This window comes from Pochonia chlamydosporia, chromosome 2 (assembly GCF_001653235.2).
Source record: "Pochonia chlamydosporia 170 chromosome 2, whole genome shotgun sequence".
Lineage (NCBI taxonomy): Eukaryota > Fungi > Ascomycota > Sordariomycetes > Hypocreales > Clavicipitaceae > Pochonia > Pochonia chlamydosporia.
In genome coordinates this window covers 4435863-4462732 of record NC_035791.1, presented here as the reverse complement: position 1 = coordinate 4462732, position 26870 = coordinate 4435863, and the positions used below count along the sequence as shown (strand labels likewise).

The 26870-nt window shown below is 50.4% G+C and overlaps 11 protein-coding genes across 11 annotated transcripts; 5 read left to right on the top strand and 6 right to left on the bottom strand.

Moving 5' to 3' along the window:
* Positions 1 to 126: 126 nt before the first annotated feature.
* On the bottom strand, positions 127 to 1849 carry VFPPC_03424 (ro-7-like protein; the record flags this gene model as incomplete). Its single annotated transcript, XM_018282925.1, has 2 exons — positions 127 to 1387; positions 1440 to 1849. 2 exons carry the CDS (start codon positions 1847 to 1849, stop codon positions 127 to 129), a joined length of 1671 nt encoding a protein of 556 aa, XP_018147599.1.
* A 440-nt stretch (positions 1850 to 2289) lies between these two features.
* On the top strand, positions 2290 to 4704 carry VFPPC_03423 (flap structure-specific endonuclease; the record flags this gene model as incomplete). The annotated part of the gene is made up of 3 exons (XM_018282924.1): positions 2290 to 2303; positions 2355 to 2491; positions 2561 to 4704. 3 exons carry the CDS (start codon positions 2290 to 2292, stop codon positions 4702 to 4704), a joined length of 2295 nt encoding a protein of 764 aa, XP_018147598.1.
* Positions 4705 to 5113: 409 nt separating this feature from the next.
* VFPPC_03422 (AAA family ATPase) lies at positions 5114 to 6769 on the bottom strand (the record flags this gene model as incomplete). The annotated part of the gene is made up of 1 exon (XM_018282923.1): positions 5114 to 6769. The coding sequence occupies one exon, from the start codon at positions 6767 to 6769 to the stop codon at positions 5114 to 5116; it is 1656 nt and encodes a 551-aa protein (XP_018147597.1).
* Positions 6770 to 7505: 736 nt separating this feature from the next.
* On the bottom strand, positions 7506 to 9792 carry VFPPC_03421 (mRNA cleavage factor complex component Pcf11; the record flags this gene model as incomplete). Its single annotated transcript, XM_018282922.1, has 5 exons — positions 7506 to 7886; positions 7952 to 8147; positions 8206 to 9047; positions 9111 to 9563; positions 9634 to 9792. 5 exons carry the CDS (start codon positions 9790 to 9792, stop codon positions 7506 to 7508), a joined length of 2031 nt encoding a protein of 676 aa, XP_018147596.1.
* A 1143-nt stretch (positions 9793 to 10935) lies between these two features.
* On the bottom strand, positions 10936 to 11823 carry VFPPC_03420 (hypothetical protein; the record flags this gene model as incomplete). Its single annotated transcript, XM_018282921.1, has 1 exon — positions 10936 to 11823. The coding sequence occupies one exon, from the start codon at positions 11821 to 11823 to the stop codon at positions 10936 to 10938; it is 888 nt and encodes a 295-aa protein (XP_018147595.1).
* A 2159-nt stretch (positions 11824 to 13982) lies between these two features.
* Positions 13983 to 14353, top strand: VFPPC_03419 (4F5 protein family domain-containing protein; the record flags this gene model as incomplete). The annotated part of the gene is made up of 3 exons (XM_022428329.1): positions 13983 to 14045; positions 14150 to 14234; positions 14316 to 14353. 3 exons carry the CDS (start codon positions 13983 to 13985, stop codon positions 14351 to 14353), a joined length of 186 nt encoding a protein of 61 aa, XP_022284615.1.
* Positions 14354 to 15060: 707 nt separating this feature from the next.
* Positions 15061 to 16137, bottom strand: VFPPC_03418 (serine-threonine rich protein; the record flags this gene model as incomplete). Its single annotated transcript, XM_018282919.1, has 3 exons — positions 15061 to 15092; positions 15155 to 15478; positions 15534 to 16137. 3 exons carry the CDS (start codon positions 16135 to 16137, stop codon positions 15061 to 15063), a joined length of 960 nt encoding a protein of 319 aa, XP_018147593.1.
* Positions 16138 to 18513: 2376 nt separating this feature from the next.
* Positions 18514 to 19265, bottom strand: VFPPC_13463 (survival motor neuron protein (SMN) domain-containing protein; the record flags this gene model as incomplete). Its single annotated transcript, XM_018291240.1, has 4 exons — positions 18514 to 18614; positions 18710 to 18800; positions 18906 to 18987; positions 19042 to 19265. The coding sequence occupies 4 exons, from the start codon at positions 19263 to 19265 to the stop codon at positions 18514 to 18516; spliced, it is 498 nt and encodes a 165-aa protein (XP_018147592.1).
* Positions 19266 to 19884: 619 nt separating this feature from the next.
* Positions 19885 to 21100, top strand: VFPPC_03417 (RNA recognition motif domain-containing protein; the record flags this gene model as incomplete). The annotated part of the gene is made up of 3 exons (XM_018282918.1): positions 19885 to 19912; positions 19968 to 20042; positions 20097 to 21100. The coding sequence occupies 3 exons, from the start codon at positions 19885 to 19887 to the stop codon at positions 21098 to 21100; spliced, it is 1107 nt and encodes a 368-aa protein (XP_018147591.1).
* A 579-nt stretch (positions 21101 to 21679) lies between these two features.
* Positions 21680 to 23353, top strand: VFPPC_03416 (hypothetical protein; the record flags this gene model as incomplete). Its single annotated transcript, XM_018282917.1, has 1 exon — positions 21680 to 23353. The coding sequence occupies one exon, from the start codon at positions 21680 to 21682 to the stop codon at positions 23351 to 23353; it is 1674 nt and encodes a 557-aa protein (XP_018147590.1).
* A 1441-nt stretch (positions 23354 to 24794) lies between these two features.
* On the top strand, positions 24795 to 26701 carry VFPPC_03414 (golgi matrix protein; the record flags this gene model as incomplete). The annotated part of the gene is made up of 4 exons (XM_018282916.1): positions 24795 to 24840; positions 24934 to 25058; positions 25174 to 26222; positions 26299 to 26701. 4 exons carry the CDS (start codon positions 24795 to 24797, stop codon positions 26699 to 26701), a joined length of 1623 nt encoding a protein of 540 aa, XP_018147589.1.
* Between the last annotated feature and the right edge of the window lie 169 nt (positions 26702 to 26870).

Here is a 26870-nt window from a genome sequence, read left to right as displayed (position 1 = left end):
ATTGGCTTTACGAAAATTGACAAATAGACTTCATTTTTCACTAAATCTGCTATTCAATGCGCCAAATCAAGTGGTATCTCCATAGTGCACATAAATATCCCTCGCTTTGCTTGCCTCCATCCCCATTTATAGGCTGCCCCAGATGCCGAGGGTCCAGTTTGAGTGATGGCCGCCACTTCCTCTGATCAGACCACCTGCTCCCATACTCTGTCTCTGCTGATGCTTGACATCAACCTCACTAGGTCGAGATGCTCCATTAGCCCCCTGCTGTAACCACAGCTCTCTATCCACAGTCGCCATGGCTGGAATCTTCAACTGACACAGCAAGCTGGCTCCCGCCCAAGCTCCTAGTGAGTGAACAGCTCGTAATTGCCCTTGAAATTGGTGTCTCATGGGTCGGTTGCGCGCGATTTTGGCCTCAACTTGGTCCTCTAGCGAATCTGTTGTTCCCGATTCCGATCGTAGCCCATCAGAATCGTAACCACTCGAGTCTGATGTACCCACAGATGAAATGCTTGACCTCTGCAAGCTGGCTTTTCGTTGGGCTCTTTGCCCATTCCGCAGGTTTTCGACACTTTTTCCAAACACAGGCTCCCATCCTCTCCGCTCAACAATACTTGTAATCTCGTCCACAATTCTCTCCTTTATGCCCAGGATGTTCGAGCAGCCTCCTGTGAAGATGATGCGAGACATGCAGATTGCTCGAACGTCAAGTGGCAACTGCAGGAGTTGGTCATACACAAGAAGATGAAGAGGTAGTTCGTGATCATCAAAAGTTGATCGTGCCGCCGAAGGGTCGAAAAGGGCATCGTCGCAGACATCGGCAAGCTTGTTGAACGGGATGTGAATTGTTGATGGAGGATTTGTAGACCGAAGCGGAACCTCAGCTATGCCGCTCGGTTGATTTGGCTCTCCTTCGTTTTCGTCCTGCTCCTCCACCGTGTCCAACTGCGTAGACTGCCTCTGAGATGATTTGAACGCCGATGGTCGACACCACATTAGCCGACACATGATGTCTTCACACTCTTCAAACGTCACTGCTCTGTCCTCTGACTCGTCGTCGTCTTCAGCAGTGGGAATCAGGCCGTGGAGGAGTTTGTAGAGCGTATCATTAAGACTTCTGCCGCCTCTGATAGTCCTCGAGCTCTTGACTTCTCTGTATTCGTAGACACTGGTTACGATTGTTTCGTTCCAACCCATATCCACAACTAGCGCCGAGCGCACGCCAGCTCCTACGGCCACCATTGTGGGTGTCGACATGAGAGAGACCATAGGGGTTTGAAAATTGGTAAATAAAGTACTCAATACAGCAGATAGAAGAGGAAGAGGCAGAGCCGAGTCCAAAACAAGACCGACCCGTCTCGGTCGGGAGTCGATGAGAAGAAACCTGAAAGTGAGTGAGTAGAAGATTTGAATCAAGCACCATCGTTGCACGTTACCTCGTGAATGCATCGCGTAATATTCGGTCTAGTTTGTCTTGGAATAAGCCCAGGTCAATTTGACGCAAGTCGTACCGCCATATCTCATGGTCTGCAGCCCATTTTCGTGATGAGGTTGAGGTTGGTTCCTGCCAGACTCGAAAATCACCAACTCGTCTTTGCTGTTCTGGTCCGCAAGACAGACACGCCTTGGGCAAGGAATCGCCTGCAAATCCGGCTCTAATATAACGCGAGCCAATCTCTATAAGCACAAAATCATCGTCGGCTCGAATGGTAGATGGCGAGCCAAAAGACGATGTGACTGTTCTTGGCGGGGTGTGAGGTGTTGAGCTTGGTGGTGCTTGTGATGTGCCAGTTCTAATCGTGGCCACGCTTTTGTGAGCGAGCGTAGTGCCTGCTCCAGAAGACATGGCCTGGATTGTAAGTGGCACGGAAGAGACGAAAGAAAAGAAATTTAGATATCAGTCTGTGGTGAGGACGCCCATTATCAAAGTGTCAAACAGCTTGAGATGTCAGTCACGTCAAGTCTGACGATACATGTATGCACTTAGTGAGCAAATGACCCCTGACATTTGATCAAATGCCACGACTGGTCCCACTAAAGTATGTGCACTGTAGTCTGGTTGTTCCTGCTGGCCCACCAGACATCGGCCTATCAAATGCCGACACCGACCAAAGTCAACAAAAGGCAGTTGTCGCCTCAGTGACGTGGGGCATCATCCTCTCTACTCCGTACGTCCATGTCAATTGAACCACATGCATCCATCCCCATGCCAGTCAACCTCCTCCATTGCGAATTATCCAGCTTCATTCAACCTCTGTTGGTCACCAAGTATATAGCCTGCCCAAAATGGGCATCAAAGGGTAAATATCACCCCTTCAACGTCCTATCCGCTCATGGCTAAACCGAAGAAGCATATACAAAGAGCTTGGTCCTTGTAAACGAGTCTCCTTGTCCAAGCTCGCAGCTGACAGCTTGGAGATCAACAACCGACCCTATCGGATTGCTATTGACATTGCTATATGGCAATTCCAAGCGCAGGCGGCACGAGGTCTGTATTCCGCTTTATTGCTTCCCGCGCGTACATGCAAAATTGTATTCAACTGACTGATTCGTCTAGGTGGCACCAATCCCGCCATAAGAACACTCTTTTACCGACTTGTTCGACTACTTGCAACTCCAATTCAACCAATCTTTGTATTCGATGGCCCAAATAAGCCAGCACTTAAGCGAAACAAACGATCAGGCCGAGGCGATGGTGTTGCAACAGCCTTGGCCAAGCGCCTAATTCGTCTATTTGGATTCCATGTTCATGACGCGCCTGGTGAAGGAGAAGCTGAATGCGCCTTCCTCCAGCAGCAAGGGGTAGTTGACGCCGTTCTAAGTGAAGACGTCGATACAATAATGTTTGGGTGTACAAGAACGCTCCGTGATTGGTCTGGTGAAGGAAGGACCGCCAAAACACCAACACATGTGTCAATGTACGACGTCCGCGACATGGCATTAGGAGACCTGGGCCTCGACCGAGAAGGGATGGTTCTTGTTGCATTGATGAGTGGTGGCGACTACCTCCCCGACGGCATCCCCGGCTGTGGTGTCAAAGTAGCTTGTGAAGCAGCCAAAGCTGGCTTTGGCAAATCACTCTGCCAACTCAAGGCTTCTGACGAGATCGCCATAAAGGCATGGCGAAATTCGCTAATACACGAGTTAAAAACCAACGAGAAAGGCTATTTCAGAACAAAACACAAGTCATTGACCATACCCCAAGACTTTCCCAACATCGAAGTCCTGCGATATTACACTCACCCCATCGTCTCGCCGGAAACTGATATCGAATCTATTCGGCAGAGGGTGCAGGCAAAGCAGGAGTTCCATCTCACAGCACTGCGCGAATTTACACGAGAAACCTTTGACTGGGACTACCGGATAGGAGCAATCAAGTTTATCCGCGTTTTAGGGCAAGCAATGCTGGTCCAGAACATGGCTAGCTCATCAGAAACCCAACACGTTAAGCGCATATCTGGGCGACGAACCCACTTTAGCACAGATGGGACCCCCGAGCTGCGCTTGGCCTATGTACCCGAAGAGGTCGTTCCTATTGACCTATCCCAAGAAGTGGAGGAAAACATTAGTTTCGCCCGCACAGGGCTAGCATTGAATAGTGACGAGGAATTAGATGCTATTGATGTCGTTGAAGAAGGATCTACGGCAGGTGCACCAAAAATTTTCGATGTCGGGAAGCCTGATCTGGCCTGGGTGCTGGAGGGGCTCGTGAAGAAGGCTGCTCCTGACGTTTTCCGGGAGTGGCAGACGAAGGAGCAAGCAAAGGCTATTCGACGATCTCCGAAGAAAAAGCCCGGTGTGGCCAAGGCGAGCAAGTCTTCTGACATGCCTCGAGGGTCCCTTGATAAATATGTCAAGGCTACAAAGTCGGCCGCCTTGGTCGATCGTCAGGAGTCACGCAAAGGTGCTAATCAAAGCGCATCTCTTCTGAAGAGTCCTAGTCGTCCCGGAGTCTCGCCGAGCCCAAGTAAGCAATCCTCGTCCTCGCCCACGAGGAGTCCGAAAAAGACTGCGGTTATTCATGCCATCGACAGCTCACCATTTACGCCCAGATCGTGTAGACCCCAGAAGCAACCAGACCCGATATATATTTCATCTAGCCCACCAGCCCCTGCGTCCAGTCCTCGCCGCCCGTCAGCTTCAGGTTCATCGTCCAACAAGGCGCCTGTATCCGCAGAGGCCAACCGGGTGCCCGATTCAGTACGTTCGATTATTCAGGCAAGCCGTGGCTCTTTGGGTGTGAAGCCTTCCTCACAACGGCAACGAGAACGGCCAAGTCGAGAAACCAAAATGGGTGATGCGTTACTGAAGCAATCCTCTATGGAAATGTTCCTAAGCAAGCCTAAGACGAATGCTGCAGAGCCGCGAGAGGTGCAGAAAGAGAAGGAAGTGGAAACAGAGGACAGCGACTCTGATTTGGCGTCAGTGTCATCCTTAATACAGCCTAGCCTGCCTACCGAGAGAAACTCGATGGAGAAGAAGGCATCACGAACAGGGGTGAAATCATCTCAGATCAACTCATCATCAAAGAAGAAGATCTTCAGGGCTAGGAAGTCTGAATCGGGCTTCTTTGAGGAAGTCGAATTGGAAGCCGAAGAGCGTGAATTGGTGGCCAATTCAAAGACTGGCAAGAAAGCGGCGGAGCTCAGATGGAGCGATGTGTCTGTTATTGATTTGACGGCGGCCGACAATCAGTGTTGACATATATACCCCATGGTTCGGCTTGTACTATACTTATGAGACATGATGACGATGACTTGACAGTGTAATACATAGAGATTTACTAGCGACGTTCAAATTGTCTTCTCTGGTTCTGATGCATTGCTCGGTTTGTCACATACTACTGACGTTTTGTGGCCGGATATGATTTGTATCAGAGCTTCTTGCATATGCCCATTCAACCATGACCACCAGTTGTCACGCCAGCATTACGAAAGTGTACATTGTTTAAGTTTAGTTTTATTTTATTCCCCGTACTCTGTAGAATACATGCCATGTTCATGTCTAATCCAACATATTCCAACAGTCCAACGCTATGCAGAAACCATCTATGCAAGCACCCATCCAGGCGCACCACCACCAACGTTTTATACAAAACCCTATCATAAACCTACTCAGCCTCATCCATGACCAAATCAGGATCAACCTCGGTCCCCAGATCCCTCTCCTCAAGGAACCTCCTCCCCACCAGCTCCCCCGGCAAATACGTCTGCCGAACCTTACCCTCCCGATAATTAGGAGGATACTTGTACTCGGCGCCGTATCCCATATCCCGCATAAGCCGCGTAGGCGCGTTCCGCAGGTGCAGCGGCACAGGCAGACTCGCCATCCCGGGTTCCCGCAGCGCGGCGTACGCGTTGTTCAGCGCGCGGTAGGCTCTTGTGCTCTTGGGGGCGAGACACAGCGCAATCGCGCAGTGTGCGAGCGGGATTCTCGCCTCCGGCATGCCGATCTGCTGGGTGGCGGTGTATGTTGCCGTCGCGAGGGGCAGGAGGGTGTTGTCTGCGAGGCCGACGTCCTCCGAGGCAATGACCACCATGCGGCGAGCGATGAATAGGGGGTCTTCGCCGGATTGTAGCATCCTGGCGAGGTAGTATAATGCTGCGTCGGGGTCGTTTCCTCGCACGGATTTGTGGAATGCGGAGATGGAGTCGTAGTGCTGGTCGCCGCCTCTGTCGTATACGAGCGTTTTTGTCAACGATGACTTGATGTCCTCTTTGGTTATGCCCTCTCTCGTGGTCAGTGAGAGGGCTAACTCCAGTAGATTCAGGGCAGTTCTCGCGTCGCCGTCGCTAAATCGAGCGAGGTACCCCATCATTTCGTCGTCTATCAGCGGCGTAGGCGGGTACACCACCTCCTCTGCCTCTCTTGCCCGCTTCAAAATGTCCATGATGTCCTCTGCCGTGAGGGACTGGAGAGTAAACGTCCTACATCGCGACAACAACGCATTGGCGACTTTGAAAGATGGATTTTCAGTGGTCGCCCCTATTAACGTGACGGTGCCTGCTTCAACGGGCTTCAGAAACACATCCTGCTGCGCTTTATTGAAGCGGTGGATCTCGTCGCAGAATATAATCGTCCTGCGTCCAGTGAGACTCAGCTCATTGGCAGCTTCTTGAAACAGCTTCTTGCACTCGGATACACCCGAGCTCGTGGCATTCAGCTCAATGAACCGACTGCCCACCATGTGGGCTATACACCTCGCAATCGTAGTCTTGCCCGTCCCCGAAGCACCCCAGAGGATCATGGACGGCACGCGATTCGACTCTATAAGCCCTCGCAGCACCCCATTCCGGCCCACGAGATCCTGTCCACATACTTCATCCAGCGTCCTGGGGCGCATTCTCTCCGCTAGCGGTGCCGACCGCAGCGTCTTGGTCTTCTTTGTGACTTTGCCGTCTTCATCGTGGCCGTTCTCTAGACCATTTTCTTTAGTAGCTTCTTCTACCGCCGCGAGGCTGGGCGGTCCATTCTCTGCGCCTGGCCCTTCTTCAAAACTGCGCTTCTTCCCAATGACGGGCGGGAATGTGCCGTTCACGAGGGGCGTAGCCTTGCCATCGGCGTGTATTCGTTTCGGCGCTGGGGTTGAGAAGAAACTGGATGCGCTGCGCTTTTGTTGGGACGGCGTGCCAGAGGTTCCGTTTGGCTGTGATGTTGGTGGCGAGGGCTCCTTGTCGACGATGAAGCTCGTGCAGCCGGAGTCGATGTGGCTATTTATCTCGGATGATTTGACGGGCTTGTTGCATATGGGACAGTCGACTGCCATGATCCATTGATTCGGGTTGGATGATGTTGAGGATGTGGGTATGGGTGTGCTTTTTGGTGATGTCGTTTTCTGGGGTTTTTATCTTTTATTTGATTGTAAAAGCGCGAAACGCGACTTTGGTTGGTGGATTTAAAGTGCAATGACGCGGTGTCCAGTGACTTGGTTCAACGGCGGGGCAATTCCAACTTCCACATCAACTTCAACTCACGTATTACATGTATAGTGATTAAGTCTATCCAACATTTAACAGGGACATGGTATAAATTCTAGCTTAATACTTGTAACAAAAGTTTTATTGTATTTTATTTTTTCTTCAATGTAGTTGTCAATGCTCGTAAAATAGATTCTCGTTCAGAGCTGTTTAGCAGCACACTCTGTGTGTTGTGGCAACTCTCAAGTTCTCAACTCTTGTCGCACACAGCAAAAGCTTCAATACTAACTCTTCAATTGATTGCAATTGTCAACTCCAGAGCAAGTACCAATGTAAAATTCCTCTCCCACTATCTACCAACCAAAAAACCGCTCCTCACCACCCATACCACTCCATCATGAGCTGCTTCAACATGCTCACATAAAACCCACCAAGTGCATCCAAACGCCATATCTCATGCATGTCAACCGTGCCGTAGCCTCCCCCAATAACAAACCCGCTCTGTTAACTCGATGTTCGATATTCCCATGACATTGTTTCTTTCCCATCCATATATGTATGTATATCCATCTATATACAGCCCACCTACATTGATGTCTTCAACGTCCGAATCTTGGGCGATGCAATAGTATTCTCGGCTTTCCTCTTCCCCAAGACGGGCTCGGGAGTCCGTCGGGACGAACCAGGCGTGCCTTCACGATCCCTCGTCGCCTCAGCATGACACGAGGCGTGGAAGGCTCGGTTTCCCACCAGAATTGCGTCGAGCCACACCCATTCTTGGGCCGTGTCGAGCCACTTGTTTTCGAATTTCTCTTGACAGATTGGGCATGCGTTGTTGATGCCGCTGGCTGGGTCGGGCACGGGTATATATTTGGGGCCTTTGTCTGCCTCTGAGCTGTGTCCTGTGCCGTCCTCGGGTGCAGCAACGTGATCTGAATCAACTACTTCTCGGGAGCGAAGCCAGTCCTGCCATGTACATTAGCATATTCATCTTTCAATCATATCTGCTGGGGATACTCGTTCAAACATACCTGATGATCCACGTACCAACTTCGGTGCGTGCCTCTTTTCTCGGCCTCGGTAGTCCTCTGGTGAACTCGAAAGTGCCAATCCATGTGAGCCATCTTCTTCCGCTTTCCCTCTTCGTCAGTCCTGAATCTTCGGCCACATTGCGTACAAGGTGGTCCAAGATTATCGTAAAGGGCGGCAATGGCATCAGGCCGGAATCTATAGCTTGTCAGAAACAATACAACACATTTGTACCTGCTGAAAGAGCGAAACTCACTGCTGTTTTAATGTGGCCGTGTTCAAGACGGCATTGTTGAGCCCGTCAAGACCTTGTTGACTGGCTGCTGCCTTCGCTGAGGCCAAGATGCTGGAGATGTTCGGCGGTAGTATTGACTGAGGCAACGGTGGTGGAGGGGCGATGGCTGGTGCACCAGTGTTTGTTGGAGTCCCAGACGGAATCATGCCAGCCTGACGAAGCTGTTCCAACAGTGACAACGGGTTGTGAGGAGGTGGTTTTGGTGCCTCTAGCTGCTGTGCTGGAGGCGGCGAACGGATTGGAGCAGTGTGAAAAGGAGGAGTAGGAGTGGCATTCTGTGATGTCGCCGCCTGTCTGGCCATTAATGCTGCCATTGCTCCTGGTCCCAGGAGAGAATCGAGCGTTACTTGAGGCTTCTGCTCAGGCGCCGAAGCTGGGACAGGAGTTACAGACGCAGAATGAGAGTGAGAATGAGAATGAGACGTTGGGTGGCTTTGAGGAGGTACAAATCCCGGAACAGGGGTCGAGTTCTGGGATGATGACGCCTTCATCGTCACGGCAGCAAGTTCAGTTACTTTGTTTTTAATAAGCTCAAGCTGATCAGGTGGCAAACTAGTATTGCGCACGACACCTTGAAGATCCAGCAGGGCTTTTAGTCTGTTTTGAACACTATTATCATTTGGGTTCTGTGCGAACTCTGCCCTCATGGCAACAATCAAATTCTGAATGTCATTGCTCAACGTTTCTACGCTTATTCCAGCCAGTGTCCCCGCCCCAGCAGACCCATATGGTCCAGCAAGGGGCGGTTGGAAAACGGCCGGTATAGAGCCAAGTGGTTGAGGAGTTGTGGAGTTGGGAGGGAACTATATCAACATATAATCAGTAAGAGAATCGAGCATAAAATAGGCCTGCTGCGGGTAACTCACCTGTTGCTGGACAGGATATGGCACCTCGCCCTGTCTGCCACCATTGGGAAAGCCGTGCTGCTGCAGAGGGAAAGGGCCGGCTGGCGCTCCAGGTCCTCGCATGCCGGGAGGCGTAGGTGTGTTCCGGTGAGGCATCATGGCAGAGCGTGGTCGTCCTGGTATGGCTCCTTGCTGAGGCATTGTTGCGGCTCTAGCCTTCATAAGAGCATTTTCGATCGGCCGAACTAGTTCGTGGGAGAAGACTGGGCGTGTGTCCATGGATCCAGGAACGGGATCTTTCCAAGTCTTGAGCATTTCCTCCATCTTCCTCCGTACGTTGACATCAACAACGGCATATGACTCCATGAATGTCTTAAACAGGTTCCGGCCGAAGTATAATGTGTATGGCGTGCCTACATTCTTCACTATAGAGTCGAGGACGTAGAGCGCTGGCAGTTTTTTGGTCGGGGGTGCCTGCTAATGGGTTAGTTTTACGAGCCTTCGCTGGAACACATTATCTGCTTATGGAATATGAAAACTTTACCTTTAATATATGCTGCTGGAGAACGTCGGCAATAGCCAAAGCGTGTTCTGTGTTCTCTCGCGCAATCACGGTCAAGTTGCTAATTTCGAACCTCATGTTCGAGGAGAGGTCTTCCAGAGCATGGCGGTAATCCTCCGCGACTTCGTCGGCTTCCGACATGATTAAGGCTGATTTGCAAAAATCCTAACTATTACCGACTGTGTTCGCCCTTTATCTGCCTACAAAGGGTATGCGAGATTGGAACGTTGGCACTGCCGTTCTCAGACCTGGACCAAGTCGCCGGTTTAGGCAGCGCACTTGATTTCAGGATTAGGAAGCAATAGACAAGCAAAGAACCAGGCACAGGGTAATACGTCTAATTTGGTAAAAAAGAAATTTAAATCCGAAGATGTCCTTCCCGGGCTGCTCCAACCTCAACAACAGCCAACAGTCGGCAGGGTGATGCGATGCGGCCAGCCAAAAACCACTGATGTCTGATGCCTCAAACGTTCATGCTGTAGGGGATACTGGACACGGCATGTGCCTCTCCAGCGAGAGGTTCTATTGATAGTATTTGTATCCAGTGCCTTCAGAGTTGTCGCTCATAAACGGCACGCAGTGTGGCGATCGCGTGGTCGAAGGCAAAGGCAGAAAGTGCGGCCACACGACAATCAGACAAATCAGTTACAATATGCGCGAAAGCAGAGGCTGTAGACGTATTATCGTTATTAATAGGTGATGGGGCTTCGTTCTGTTCACGGCGACGTCGACTTGTTTGTTGGTTTGGAAATATACAGTTCAAAGGTTGTCAAAAGAAAAGGCTTTTGGGTCGTCGTCCATTTCCCTTGTTGAGGGTCGACCGAGTCACGTGCCGCGCAAGCTTGAGCAGCCAAGGTTCACGGCCACAGCCGGAGGATGAACATTGACACCAAACGTCCCACTCATTGTGCCTGGTGTGTGATTGACTTTCAAAGCCGCATTTTGGCTTCCCCACACAGGAAGTGTATGGGTGAGAGGCTGCAGGATCGACATGGAGTCACGTTTCACTTGTCACTTGAATTGCTTGATTCTTTCAGTCTTGGTTTAAAACTAGCTATTAAATCACTTGTTTCTTTCAGCTTAGTTTAAAACTATACAGATGGTATTGTATGCTGCAGGTACCCCGTCTATATACAACTTTAAATGCAAGAAACACTTGTGAGGAAAGAAATGTTAGGCTCCCGAAAGTCTGGGGTATACTGAATTAAAACAAGACAGAGTTCGGAACGCCCCCAACGCCATGTGACATCTCTTTGCTCTGGGTTCGCAAAGAGTCTCGATCGGTTAGAACCTATTAGTGTCCTGAGAATATTTACTGCTGCGCCCAGATATGTTCTGGTTCGCCGGATGCAGGGCTGAGTCCGGACGCCGCAGGTCAGGAACGATAGGGCTTCTTCGATCAATATTGCTCTCGTGGCTGTAATCATAGTTGGCACCATGGTTGTTATAAACACCGCGCTCAACGTCCACTGGCCCGCTGATGTTGGGCCGGCCGGACTTTTCTTTCTTGCCGGCGCCCGTGGCTTTCTCCCAGAGCTTATTAGCTACCTTGTGCTGCAATTTTTCGTTTCTGAAGCTAGATCCTGCACTGGAGGAATAATCCGGCAGAGACTGTCGACGTCCCTGGGCCAAGGGGCCCTTGGACCGAATATCGCGGGACGTGATGCCTTCCTTGCCATTCCGCCACACAAATCCGCAAATAACGTTGAGTACGCCGAAAGTGACGGCAAGGATCCCAGCTGCGAGGACCAGCCCAAAGAAGTGAGAGCCAAGCTTGTCCTTCTCGTTTGCTGGCTTGTTGAGGTTACCAAAAATGTCGCAGCCCAGCAGGAGCATAGCACCACCCAGCCAAGATACACCGTGAAGCTCGGACAATACTGGCCAGGAGGTCCTGAAGTAGTCCCGGATGGGCTTGCAGAGAGGGAACTCGGAGAGAATAAGGAGGACGCAAATGATGGAGTTGAAGAAGAGCGAAGCACACTCAAAGACGAAGTAGGCGCGAGACTTGTCTACCCTGATGATGTAAACCCAGAATGATGCACACATTGTCGCAAGAGTGATGACTGTGCAAACCCGAAGGCCCTGCAAGATAAACATTCCCACGGCATTGTTGCCCGCCTCGGAGGCAGAGGGGAAGAAGAATTTTACAACTTTGAGCACGAGACACCACATGTTTGTGTTGCTCTAGTGTCCTCTAAGTAGTCTCTGTGTTAAAAAATGGTCAGCAAAGGGTCAAAAACGTGTACGCAGTCGTGTCTGGAGTCGTACATACAATGGAGTGTGAAATAGTCGAAAGACTTGTAATAAACGACAGGGCTGGGATAGCCGAGACTGCCAACGAATGTCTAAATCGAAGTCCGGAATGGCATGTAGCTTTTCGAGAATTAAAGACGATAACGATGTGGAAGAGGAACCAGCCCCGTGATATTGCTTAGAGACAGAGAAGGAGAGAATATTTAGATGAAGGATTGGCTTGAGGATGTCGAGGAAGCGAATGCACAATAAGAAAGAAGTAGTATGAAATATCAAAAACCCGACAAAGGAGAAGGAAAATAGTGATTGTTCACTAGCGGCGAACCATTGTCTACAATGTTCAATACAGAACAGGAGAAGAGAAGGTGAACCAAAGATGAGGTCCAGCCGGGCCTTTAATATGGAAAGCCACCAGCACGTCCATGAACAGTCACTGAAGCATGACGTGCATCAAGGTACAAGAGCAAACCACCAACAGAACCCTGGCTGCCCAGACGCCGCCTGAACCCCATGTCAGACTGAATGCCTGGAATATCGTTTGATGGGGACAGGACAGCATGGACGAATTTTTAGCTACACACGCGCCGGCAAGTCTGGTGTGTAGGACACACAGGTTATGAGTTGACGGCAGTTTGTGAGACGGCGCGACCAGTCGTCCGCTTGAGTGGTAAAGCACCTGTAGAAAAGGCCAACTTCGTTTCAGGCTCTTGAGGTCCAATCATTCGGGTACCGGGAGCAAACTAAGTGGACGGCGATAGGAGCAGGACGACCATGGTCGTTGTTTCATGGTCGCGACGATGGGTCGCCATGGAGCAGAAGCAGAGCATCACGTCGGGCCTGGAGACTGACTAACTAGAGAAGACTGTTTGGATTGAAGAAAATGGAAGAAAATGGACCAGACATGATGCTGGATGAGTGACTGGCGGGCGCTTTACGCGAGGTCCAATGATTCACGTCTGTAGTCAAGAGATGGAAAATGGATCAGACGCTGGGTAGATCTCATTGCTGGGATGCAGTTGAAGATCGGTTGGTGCAGAAAGCATCTGAGCTGGAAGGAGCATGTTTCAAAGGCGGGCCAAACCAGGGCCGTTGAATGATTGACTCCACCACAATCCAATCACAACGGCGCCTACTGACACTTGACTGACTGGACACCTGACAGGGACGAGCACGACATGGAGCTTTCTGGGGATTCAGGCACCAGACCAAATTGGTGCAACCATTGCAGACCGATATTGGGCCTTCAGTATTCACATGCGGAGTTGTGCATACAATACTGGGTGTAGTGCATCGCGAGCACTCATGTCAAGTTGTGTTTTGCAAGGGAGTGTGGTGACGTTCTGCTATGTGAGTCGAGTGTATCGTTTGTGCATGTGCCCATTTAATGAACAGCCAGGACACAAACAGGGGCGGGAATGAACAATTAGAGACCAAGGTCGCTCTTGTGAACATTTGCTGCACTCTACAATAAATTCTTTCTCCTTTAATTTTTTGCTTATTTTTTTTATTTTTGCCCTCACAAACCGAAGAGATTGGCCCAGCGTGCCTATCAAGAAACATTGTAAACTCCAACTGCAGCCCACCAACTTCATGACCACCACAGCACCTTCTACCTGCAATATTCCCAAACAAAGCAAACACTTTGCTGGTGCTTCAAATATCCACAGACGCCCATTAAAAATAGAAACAAGATGCTAAGCGTACTTCCATATTCCACCAGGCCACCTCCGCGGCCACATCCATTTCCGCGCTTAACACAATTGATACATGTCCAGGTATATACCTCCATGTCATTTGATCTGAAGCCGGAGGTCGATGGGCTTCAACACTGAACATTGAATGTTCCAGACTCCAGACTCACCACCCTGAACGACCCACAACACCTGATTGGCTGCCTCAGTGTCTGAGAGCCCTCAAAAGTCGGCCGCCTGCGGTCATCAGGTAAGCTCCCCGCCAACCGAGCAACTTTTTTTGCCTCCCTTCCATTTCCTCCTCGCCAGTCCGTCCTCCAATCCCTCTCTCCGTACCCGACTCGAACCACATATCCAGCGCTTGCACATCAAAGCAAACACGAAATTATGGCTCGTGGCAATCAGCGCGACAAGGCCCGCGAGGCCAACCAGAAGAAGCTGGCCGCCCAGGTCCGTTATTCTCCCCCGATCCCAAACCGTGGGCCGGGGCCAGCATCCCGCCCGTCCTAAGACACATATTCAGAGCGAGAAAGGCTGACTGTCGCTGTCTATAGAAAAAAGGCAACACCATGAGCGGCACTGAAATGCAGCGCGCCAAGGAGAGCGCCGCTGACATTATGCGCCAGAAGCAGGCTGCTGGTACGACGAAATCTCGCATGACTCCATTATGTGCACGTACGGTGTTGAGGAAAGTTGCTGACGTGTCGATTTGCGAATTAGCCGAGGCGAGAAAGGCCGAGACCGCAGGCAAGAAATAAGCATGGATTTAAACACATCCGTCGATTTCCTTCACCTTCAACTAGGTACGAAATGGTATGAGACGCAACGACTTCGACGGCAAGACACATGGCGTATGAGCAGATTGGGACGGCAGCGCATTCTAGGGTAGCAATGGCGAACAAAGGTGTATGACTTTTCTGATGTTGGCGCTATGGGTTCTCTTATGTTAAGCGCTTAATAAACTAACTTGTCCGCTGTGGATAACCCACGATATTCATAACTTGGTTTTAAAGACAGCAGCCTTTTTCTCTCATGATTTTGTGGATGGAAGTCCATGTCACGCAGATGAACGGTTTTTGAACAGACTTCAAACGCGATTTTTGGTATTGAAAGGGAAGAAGAGAAAAAAAAGATGTAAAAGAAACTGCTACAGCAAAATGGTTCTCTATACCAAATCCAGCCTTGCTTTGTTCATCAAGAACGCTGCACTTCCACGAGGCAGCATACTCGTACACAGAAACCCGGACCGCCAACACCCCCCAACAACACCTCCCATTATGTTCCGCCTTCTGTCTCAAGAAAGAAAAAAGGTAACCCCCAGTCATATACATTACATGTATGTGCTCTTGCAGTGGTGGTGCAATTCAGAGCAGACGGGTGTGTTTCTCGTTTGGATTTTTTTTGCATTTTGACTCATGAACTGGAATCAATCAAGGTTCCGCAAATGTACAGCAGTTCACGTGAATTACATGGAGCCCATGCTAACGGGGAGACCACCTATTCATCATGGTAAGCAAAAGTGTTCCGAGGGTCAATATCGAGAGACAAGGAAAACTTACCACCCATTCCGCCAAAGGCGCCTACTCCTTGTACGGCAGCAGGGAACGCACCGGAATCGCAAGAAGCGATACACTGGCAAGATCCGTCAGCGCCGACAGTTCCTTGGCCGGGAACAGCGCCGCTTCCGCCGGTAGGGGCACCACTTGACTGGGCGGGAGGAGGAGGAGCACCGCTCTGCTGTCCGCCGGTGATGGGCGTGCCTGAGCCGGTGCCGTTCTGAGCGATGGCCAGTCCCTGGAACATGGCCTGGGTCTTCTCGGCGGTAGGGTTGATGGAGAAGACCATGCCCTTGCCGCAGTGGCCCTTTTGTCGGCAGTAGAACCCTGATTTTCTGTTAGACACCGAATTTGAAAGAGACAATTTCGCAAGACTACTTACAGAGAGGCTTGTCGGTCATGACCTGCATAGCAACCTGAGGGGGGGGAGAAACAGTGTTGTTAGGATTCGCGAGGAAGCCGGAATCCATACCACCAGCCATAGCCTTGCAAGGCGTATCGAAAGGAGACTGGGTAACGGTGTGGTTCTGAGACAGGAACTCGAAAACAACGGTGTCGCCAACAGGGACCTTGTTCAACTGATCCGGCTGAAAGGCAAGGCCACCAGGGCCACCAACCTTGACGGTATGGCTGGCTCCTCTGCCAGGAATAGTAGCCGTTTGGCCTTCCTTGATGGTGGTGGTCGCACCGTTGATAACAGTCGCCTGGCCACCGGCTCCGGCAGTAACGGTCTTGGTCACAGTGACTTGCTGGTTGATGGTGGTCGTGGAGGCTCCATTGCCAGGGTTAGCCCAGATGATGACAACCTCGGTGAGAGCGTTGAGGCTGATGCCAGATCCGCGCATGCCCTTGATGACGGTAACGCCTCGCTCACTGAGCTCAGTGTCGACATTTCGAGGAAGGTTTTGAGGAGGGAAAACGTTGGCGACTCGTCGGGCCATGGCGAGAGGGGCCACGGCCAGGGAAAGGGTCGTTGAGAACTTCATGTTGACTGTTTACTAATCGACGTTGATGAATCTTTAGTTAAGACGAAAGTAAGCTGGATATAGGAAGCTTCGTGTAATCGCTCTCGGTATCCTATCAAAGGACTCAATCGAGGACAGATAATCGAAACAAGTAGAGGACCTGCTCGTAGAAGGAGTAATATGGAAGCGAAGTAGTGAAAGGAAAAAAGAGAGACGTTAAACCCAACACCAAGGAAGGAGACCAGCACGAAAAAAGAATGAGCGAAACACGGAAACTGGAGAGAAGGAAAGAAGAAACAGGAACGTCTTTTGGTTCATGGGCATGACACAAGTTATATCTACCGTAACGGAAAACCAAACCTCCCGCCTCACACCCCTGCCATCCCATGTTTTACACCAGGAGAACACGGAGGTTCCCAGCAGTACTACGCTAGGCAAAGGATAGAACTGGAAGGGAGAAACGGAGAGAGCCTCCTGGTGGGAATTGGGAAGCGGCAGGACAGGGTAAGGCAGGGATAGGGTGGTGATGGTCAGGTTGCGGCAAAACACACAAGACTGAAGTTGGCGGCTTCGCCTCCTCCCGCCGAGCCTTGGACTTGGCTACCAAATCTCGGGGTCTAGTGTATCCGATTAGAAAGTACGTGGAGAATTTGGGAGCCTTGCTGGGCGACCACGTTTGGGAGGGGGGTTGGTTTTCCGTGGTGCCGGGGGGAAACTAACTAGCTAGTATGTCAAGTGTGACAGATTTGTCTCGACTGTTGTTTTGGATGAAGAACCAGATCCCTAGTCTTGCCTGTTTGGGTAATGGGCTTGACTGGGGTTGACGATGAACGCTGGCAGAACTATTGCGCTGGCGCAGATGAGTTGCTGTATGATGAGCAGGCGGAAGCCGGAAAGTGAGATAAAATAGTATTATTTTAAGAGAAGAAAGGAATTAAAAAAAAACAATGGTGCGCTCTTGGAAACAATTTGATACATTGATTAAAAGGTCGCAGGTCCCTGATTCTCGGATACCGGCTCTTTCTCTCCCACGGATACCCATTGTGCTTTCTCTGGTCCTGCTGTCAACTCAGTCTCAACGGTAATCAATGATAAAATGGGCCGCAATATGGCATTCAAGGTTATTTACTAGCTCTCCTGGTCGATACGTCAGAAATGCTTGGCTCTGGTCGCTGACCCCTTCGGCCTTACTAGGCGCCTGGATTTACACACCGACTTACACCGTATCCACCAATTCACCTCTCTCTCATCAACCATGTCAGCAACTTCACAAGAAGACCAAAAAGAAAAAAACGCCACTAATCCTGTAATTCTGTCTGCAGGCCATTTCATTCTCTCCCTTCTCTCGTAACTAGTCGCTGCGGTATTGCAGACTCTGCACCCGGCCCTATCCTCCAGCCTCAAACCGCCAATGTGGCGATGAAACTCAAGCTCACCTCCTGGGCGGATTCTCGGCTACGTCAAAATGTCCATGCGCATCGACGCCCACAGGTCATGGCCACCGGCTAAGCGGCCAATTTTGGAAAATGTCAGTTCATGTTTGTCGCACTAGGGATGTGTACCTGACTAGGCCGTTTTGCTATATTCTTGGGCCACGGTGTTGCATGTACTTGTATCCTGTGGTTCTGGGCAGCTTGGTGCCGATTGAGACCAGGGTAATTAATTTCTGCTGCGAAACAAAATGTACTTGGCACTGGCAAAGGACGAACGAATGTTTGCAATGGTGGATGGATATTGATTGACTTCCCGTGTCCATCAACTCCGGCTTAATTGCGCAACAAGTTGACGTAAATTAAATTGAAGAATAAATATGATTGAATTGCGTCATCTTCACTGACGCATCAAACTCCTTGTTTGTTGATTCCCTCTCTGCATGGAGTTTTAACAAATCCATCATACCTGCATTCACTCATTCTCAACTCTGTCAAACAGCAACTATCCAACCGCAAACGATGTTTTAGCCAGCAGCCGACGACTATCAATTCCTTCAATTACCACCGCTCCCCAGCTCTTATCAAGGCCAACATATATGGTCGCGTGAAACAAAATCGCCCCATTACCAGCCTACCATGCTTGCATGACCATGCTACTTGTCGCTCATTTTTCATCCCAATTCTTCGACTTCTCCCGAGTTTCAAGACAGCCACGATGGAAAAAATACACCCGCTATCCTTCAATTGGGTGCTGCTGTCGTCACGATTTTCGCCGTCTCCTCGTCCTGATACGCACACGGCGAAAGGGGTTACGGTGACCGTGTTCCAGCAACTGGGGTTTGGAACAGATGGTGTCGCAGCATCTCCACCACGCGACAACCACCACCCTTTGCCAGCCAGCCCATTTTGCGTAGTTGTCGAGCTCTATTGTAGAAAATTACTTCCTGTGTCCACCAATACGAAATCAAGACTGTGGCTTTTGCGCCTGCTGTCCTTCGAAAAGCCCAGTGTAATAACCGGCGTAATACCAGGACATGAGGAGTTTCTTAAGATTGTCGTCGCGTACTGTACGGGTCAGGTCAACAAAAGTTTCGTCCTTCATCGTCGTAACAAGATAATTCACAGTTCGTGATGGACGACGAGGGCGGCCTCCAACTTACTTGAGCCAAGAAGAGCTTGCGGCGGTGGTGCAACCGGAGCAGGCGCAGCTCCATCCTTCTGCAACGGCTGGCCATGCTCCGACGACGAGATCTGTCTTTCTGTTAGCTAGTGGTCGATGAAACAAGAACCCATTAACGATGCATGACAGGATCGCCCATGATTGACGCCGTCAGACCCGCGGGTCAGAGTACTTACATTGCCGTCCGGATCTTCGTTGCCGGCGGAGACAGCTTCGGAACTGTTGGCTTGTTTGTTTGATTCAACTTCTTTATCGTGGCTGCCAGTGTCGTCAGTTGATGTGACGATATTTGGTGGTATTCTGGTCACTTACGTGGCGATTTTTGACTCTAGATCTCTGATGCTTCCGCCTTTGGCGTGGATGCTGTGGTATTTCTGACGAAATCGACTGTCAACTAGTGATTCTTTGCGCCTTGCATGTGTGGTGAAGAGAACAGCTCGTACCTTGTACTCTGCCAAAGCCTCGTTCCAAGAGTCTATGAGTGAAGAGTCATCCCATACTTCCTCATGGCTGAGGTCAACCCGTTCGCCGCCCATGATTCAGCACTGTTGGACGATCAGATGAGTGCTCGGCTTCTCGCCTCCAAGCAGGGTCCGTATCCAAGGAAGCGTTTGCTCTCGATTTGGATACGAACAGCCTTTCAATGTTGGAAGATGCACGCGGTTTGATGGCCACAGCCAGGCCAACAAAGTTATGCCCTGATTCAATGTTGGGTGAAAGGCGGGCTATAACACTGTTGCAATGAGGAGCCGTGGCAGACTGACGGACTGTTGATCGTTGATGGATCAATAGTTGGAATTCAATGTTGGCGGCCAGTCGTTTGCACTCAATCATGCATGTGCAGCCTGTGCGACAACAGCTTCAATGTTGACAACGAGATAGTCTTCAGTCGCCTATTCACTTACTCCAAATGCTTCAATACTTAAGTACTTCAGTAGCTGCAATTATGTCGTCAACCACATGTGCAGTCTGTTGGCGCCTATCAATTGTGACCCCACCAAACTTACAGGCACGGCACAGTCAAGTCGAATTGATACTGTTGCGCCACTCACCGCTCGAATATCCGGCAGAATCCTAGATTTTTTTTTTCTTAGCCCACGCCCATTACAGCCTGCGACCACTGCCAACGACAATTACACAGAGCAAATCAGCGCAATGGCTCCAGAACTCCGAAAAAGAAAATGTACGCTCGTACGCATGTTTCTCTGTAATTCCTACAGCTAACTAACCATTTGTAGCGGTTTCCGAAGCTCAGAAGAGCAACGGCGTCGCCAAGACTGCGGAAAAGCCTACGCCAAAGGGCAAGAGAAAGGGTACTGCACACCGAGTCTGTTCGAATACTGAAATCGTTTCGCTAACGTCCACAGCTGCGGAGGACGCCTCCCCAGTGTCATTGAAGAAGCAGAAGCCTTCTAAAAAGGTTATCGCGACCGAAAAGCCAGCAAAGTCCCCAAAACAGTCCAAGCCAACGAAGGCTACGAAGGCTGCGAAGGCTGCGAAGCCGGCAGAGGAGGAGGACGATGTCCTGCAGCTGGATGACTCCGACGACTCAGACGGCGAGGATAACGACAACGTCAAGAATTTAGCTGCTGAGATTGACTCTGAAGACGAGGCACCTGTCGATAAAGCCGTGTCCTTCAAACCAGGCCAGGATGTTGGCAAGATCCCTTCCGTGTCCAAGGAGCTCGCAAAGGCTGCCAAGGAGGCCACAGGAGAGCCAGGAGTTTTGTACATTGGCAGAATCCCTCACGGTTTCTACGAACACGAAATGAGACAATACCTCTCTCAGTTTGGCCCTGTTAGCCGCGTTCGTCTGTCGAGAAACAAGAAGACCGGTGCCAGCAAGCATTTTGCTTTTGTGGAGTTCCAGGAAGCAACCACTGCGGAGATTGTTGCCAAGACCATGGACAACTACCTGCTCTTTGGACACATCCTCAAGTGCAAGACTATCCCCAAGGAGAATGTCCACGATGATTTGTTCAAGGGAGCCAATAGGCGATTCAAGAAGGTCCCGTGGAACAAGATGGCCGGTCTAAAGCTTCAGAAGCCACAGGGCGAGTCGACCTGGAAGACCAAGGTGTCCAAGGAAAAGACCAAGCGCGCCAAACAGGCCGCCAAGTTTAAGGATATGGGATACGAGTTCGATGCCCCGGATCTGAAAGATGTGCCGCCTCCACAAGCCACCGAAAACGCTGCTGAAGAGCCCAAGGCCATAGAAGCTGCCCCCGAGGAGGAGCCTGTTCAAGAAGAGATCAAGGCATCCAAGAAGTCCAAAGCGGAGGAGCCCGCTGCTGAAGCTGAATCGATACCCGCACCTAAAGCCAAGGCTGGCAAAGGTGCCAAGGGCAAGGCAAGAAAGGGAAAGGCTTGATCTAAGAGTACATACGACTTTTTGTTGCATTAATTTTTACGTTTGGGCAACGGCGCACGAGGTAGTAATGTCCAGGGATTTTGTTATGTTTTTTATGTGAAAGACTCCTCCTGCGAAGTTGTTTTCATTGAGAAGGTACTGGACTGGACCAGGCTAGGCCATGATGTGAATACTGGTCAGAGCTATGATGCGGTCATTGTCAGGTCAACAGCGACAACAGCAGCGGCAAGAACGGTAGTGAGCATTTCACAAGTACATGGCACAGGTACAGTTGGGGAGTATTTAAACAAGCGACAGGTATTGCATATCGCGTTAGATGCCAAGGCATATTGAGCTGTGTTAGTGTATACTTGGATATCGGCAAATACTTTTTGCCACTGACTGTACTTAAACTACTACAATGTAATCAAGAGTCCCGTGGATAAGGTACGCAAAGCACTTGACGCCAAGTCTACAACTGGAAGCAGCGATGTAACTACATAGACTGAATTAAGCGGTAAGAGAACACTGAAAATAAAACATCCGGTTCCCAGCTGCACGTTGAAACGTCCACCATCTTAAATCGCAGATCAACCCACCATGTCAGCAGACGGCAGTCAACAGAACGCATCCCTTCTACAGGATATTCCTGAACATTTGTTGTGCATTGTGTTTGAATTTCTCTTGGGCTGGAAAGAGACCCAAATAGATCGGGATGAAGAACTTAGAATCAGTACTGTGCGAAACGCCCGCTTAACATGTTGGTATTTCAATGAGCTAGCATCACCATACCTATTACCGGTCCTCACAATCAACCTGAACCCTCAATCTATCAACCATGCAACAGAGATTTCGTCGCATGAATTGATTGCATCTGGTATACATCAACTCCGAATATCTCTGTCTTATTATCCCCAGTTGCTGGCAAACAGCTTCCGCTTCTTCGTCATGTTCCAGATGCATTCCCTCCGCAGCGTGAGTACATGGCTAGGAAGAACGCAGCAGGATATTTCCTCCATTCCCGAAGACTTAGAGGCTGCAATGGCGAAGCTGGAATCGAGGCCGGAGAACTCACGGCTTATATCAACCGCTGGAGATGCCGATTTTACGCTCTTGAACGTGCTAGAGCAGAGCCATGACGTTTTCCGACAGCGTCATCAAGAGCAGGCGGCGGTAGTGAAGGATAATTTCCTCTCGCAAGTTGAATCCATCAGTCGTCGGGCTCGACACATTGACACCCTAAATATTGTCCAGGAGGCTTATCCCATTGCTTTATCGCTCGGTCAACAGTTTATGCAGCGTGAGTATCATCAGCGAAGACTTGACGAAGACGCAGAGATGCTTGAATCTGTGAAACGATTCTTCCAACGGCCACTCTCCTGGCCGGATGTCCAGTGCTGGGCTCACCAGTGGTACTCTCAGTGCTCATTACGCGTGGAATTGCCGGCGACAGAGATACCGTGGGAAGCGCCTATAGCCATATATCAGGCAGGCCGAAAACTTCGTCGTCTATGGCTGAACTGCTTCCTCCTTTCCTGCGAAATGCACGAATCATTCAAAAGTTTTGTTCGAGAGTCCGTTATGCTGGCCAGAATACGTAGCCTTCGTACCGCTTGTCAGTATATTGAAGAATTCTGCATCGTCCGCCCAGGTTGTTGGGGGCCCATGGATGCTTATAGTTCTTACAGAGATGGAGAAACGTACATCAGTGAACACGTTCTTTCTATTATCTCTGGCAAGCGGTTGCAAAAGCTCATCATCAGGATGCATCCGAAAAAGAGCCCGCCTTGGAATGATAGGTATACCATAGGTTCAACTTTGCACAAGAGGGACTGTTCCACACTCACATGCATATTCCTCGAACATCTTTTCTTTTGCAGAACCACCTTGAGGGACATTTGTATGGAGTTGGGCGGCTGCTTGAGGGAGTTCTGCCTCAGTTTCATTATGCTAATGTATGATGAAGATGGTGATAGCGATGGCCACGGTTGGCGTGAAATTTTTGACATCTTACGTGAAAAGTTGTCAACTTGTGGCACCACTGCGACTGATGGCCGAGTCACATTAGCTGAATTAAAGGGTCTAGAGTTTGACGAAATTACAGAATACGATGGCATCGATGACATATATCAACGGTGCACAGATTACGTTTGTGGGATAGGGAATGGCAAGAATCCGCTTGACCAGGCTGAGGATGCGATTGAGGATGCGACTGAAGGAGAGACTGAAGATGAGATAAGAGATGGTACAGAAAATGGGACAGAAGATGCTTGACTACCATCATAAAGATGCATGAGCATCCCACATTATACGACAGTAGTCAGTAACCTGCGGTAGTACCTTCGAGGACAGTAATACAGAGTATCATGGAACAGCACGCTGCATCTGGTGGCATTGGGTTTCTTTGCAGCCTCCAGTCAAATAGGTAACCTTGCAGTCCCATTGCATCTGTGATGCAGGCAGAGATACATCACACTGCACGCCGTAATAGAGCCAAGTACTTGGCAAGGCTATTCATCCCAGCCAGTACCTCTACCACCACTTCATCAAAATTGTAAAGTTGGATCAAGTTGAATGTACGCACATAAGCGAACCCACGGCACTCATAAGGAAAGTTTCCCCGATCCAGAAGGCGTGAGGAAATTCGAGCAAGCAATGGGATTATGAAAGGCGAGACGATCTACTTCGCGCAAGGGTACGAAAAATGGCCACTGAATGAGGATCGTTTTTCAGAAAATCTCATGCGAAGATGATTGTAAGATGGAGAAGAAAAAGAAGTATTCAGGGTCCACTCGTGTGAGCTGGAAAATAGGCACTCTGCAAAGGCTGACTAAGCAGTTCTTCTGATCTTACATTCGTAATGTGCCTGGAGCTAGCGGTAGGTCCACATCCACCACTGTAATTCCTACGCAGGGATGTATGGACAGGATCGAGTGAAAGCATCGCATTGGCAGTACTTTGTGACACAATATGTATGAATGGGTTTGATTGGGCGAATTCTGTTGATTCAGGCCACTTGGCCTCTTTGTAGTCTTTGCTGCGGCACGGAGTTTGCGGACTACAGGCCCCGTGTTGTGCAGTTTGCTGCAGAAAGAGACTGATGGCTTGGCGTGGATCTCGTATAACTAGCTTCTGCCACAGATGGGGACTGGAGTTGAAGACATGTGAGTAGGGATCAGTTCACGTAGTGTTTGAGTTGTAATTGCAAATACTATGGTGTTCTTGATTTACGGGCATGCAGAACGTGATGTGATTGTGTTGTGTTCTCATGTCAGAGAGAGGTTTTGGCTAATTGCTCCAGTCCGTTTCCGGAGCAGTCAAGTTCAATGACACTACCATTTGATGCCGCTGGTCAAGTGAGTTTGGACAAGTTGGGCCAATGTTGATGTTGAGCTGGCGAACAGGGAGTAGTGGCAGTGGCTCCAGAGGGCCCAGAGAAACACAGAACCACTGAAGGCCCAACGTTAACTGGCTGACAGCCCCGCAACCCGCTGAGGCTACCAGACCGGACATTCCACACCCGCTATTGTCTGGTCAATTCTTCAACGTCGTGCTGGTCCAAATGTCAACGTGTTGCATGGTATCCGTCGTGGTGCCTTGCGCCTCGTCATCCCAATCGTGACGACACTCGACATTGCTCTCGTCACCACCACACGGGGCTCAACGCAACAGCACGCACACACGGGCCGCTTCACTGCCGCGCCTTGCTGCTACAATGTCGTCGACTGCTGCGGCCGAGCCTACCCAGGCTGTCAATTCAGGTACGTAATGTCGGGTCGCTGCGGTGCTTGTGCGTTTCCTCGCTTAATGGGCAACCGTGTTCTAACCACTTTCCGTTTGGTTGGGGTCTGCAGCGTCCAAGAAGAAGAACAACAAAAAAAAGAAGAATGCCAATAAGAACAAGGATCCTGCACCTTTGAGTAACGGGGATGCGAATCACGACGAGGAGCATCATGATATTGACGAAGAGTCGGACATTGTACGTATTTCATTACATGCCAGGTCGCGCATGGGCTGGCCCAACTTAAGGAGACACGAAGAGCCTGTGGGAGGACGAGGGATTACAGCTGCTAATTGACAACCGTTCTCCTCAGGATGCTGCCGATAATTCCAAGAAGCCGGAGCGAGACGGTAACGGTCACGCCGTAGAGCCATCCAATGCCAACGACGGAACGACGGACTCAGATCCCACTGCGAAACTCGAAGCAATGGGCAAGGAGCGGGAGGCGCTGCGCGCAGAAGTGGAACAGCTTCGCAAACAATTAGAGAGCATTCAGGAAACGCATCAACAAGAAGTATCGCAACTGAAAACCGACCTCGACGAAACCAACTCGGCCAAGGAGCACGCCGAAGAGCAATACCAGACACTCCTCGGCCGAGTCGAGAAGATCAAGGAGTCCCTTAGTGACAGGCTAAAGCGCGACAAGGCCGAGCTGCACGAGGCGAGAGAGCGTATAGAAGAGCTGGAAACACAAAATGAGCAGCTGCAAGGCTCGGCACAGTCCTCGGGCGAGGATGTCGAGAAACTCAAGGAGGAGCTGCAGGACGCTAACAGGGAGCTGTCAACGCTGCGGAGTCGTAATAATTTGTCGGCGCACAACTGGCACAAGGAAAAGGAGGAGCTGACCAGGACGGTGCAGCACCTCAAGGAGGAGATGGAGACGACGGCGAATGCCATGGGCGAGTGGGAGGTGCTGGCCATGGAGGAACGCTCCATCAAGGAGAACCTGGCGGATAAAGTGGGTGATCTCGAGGAGCAAATTGCGACGCTGAAGCAAAACTACGAGACCGCTGCCGCGGATCGGGACAGCCAAACTACGCTCGTGGATAACTTGCAGAATGCACTGAGAGAAATTCAAGACGCCCGCAAGAAGGAGCTGCGAGATATGGTGGAAACGACGGAGTCGCAGCTCCAGGCGCAGAAGCAATTGGCTCAACAGGCAGAGGTGCGAGCTACAGAAGCTGAAGAGGCCAAGAGTGAAATGTCCAAGGAACTTGAGCGGACGGCACCGTTTGAGAAGGAGGTCAGGGAGAAGAATTTGCTGATTGGCAAGTTGAGACATGAGGCGATTGTTTTGAACGACCACTTGACCAAGGCGCTGCGGTATCTGAAGAAGACGAAGCCAGAGGACAATGTCGATAGGTATGTTGTCTTCACACCTTTGGATAGAGATGGATATGTCTGGACACAGCAAGCATAGTCACTAACCCGTGTTTAGACAAGTGGTAACAAACCACCTCCTCCACTTTCTCACCCTCGATCGTGGCGACGCCAAACGCTTTCAAGTCCTCCAAGTAATGGCCGGCTACCTCAATTGGACCGATGAGCAACGCGAGCAAGCTGGTCTCGCTCGTCCCGGCGGCTCAGGCGGCAGCTTGCGATTGCCCGCATCCCCATTCCACAGAACCCCGAGCTCACCTTCACTCAACGCCGACGTCTTCTCGGAACCTACCTCCGCCAAAGACAGGGAATCTCTCGCGGATCTATGGGCGAATTTCTTGGAGAGAAGCGCGCGGGAGGGCGCAGGTGATGGGACGGCAAAGGATTCCGGGTCCCGCAAGGCCAGTGTTAGCAGTACGACGACGGGGGCTGGGGCAGGAAAGCCGGACTCGGCGGCTTGATAAAACTGTTTGGGGAGTTGCAAAATCGGAGTTTAGACACGGCTAGGTGTCTGCATGTGCAGGCAGAGCGACAATGTTGAACATTGAACATTGACATGGGGGAACATTTTGGGAGTTGTTCTGTAGACATACGATATTGGTAATGCATAGCAGTGCCTTGACATTTTAT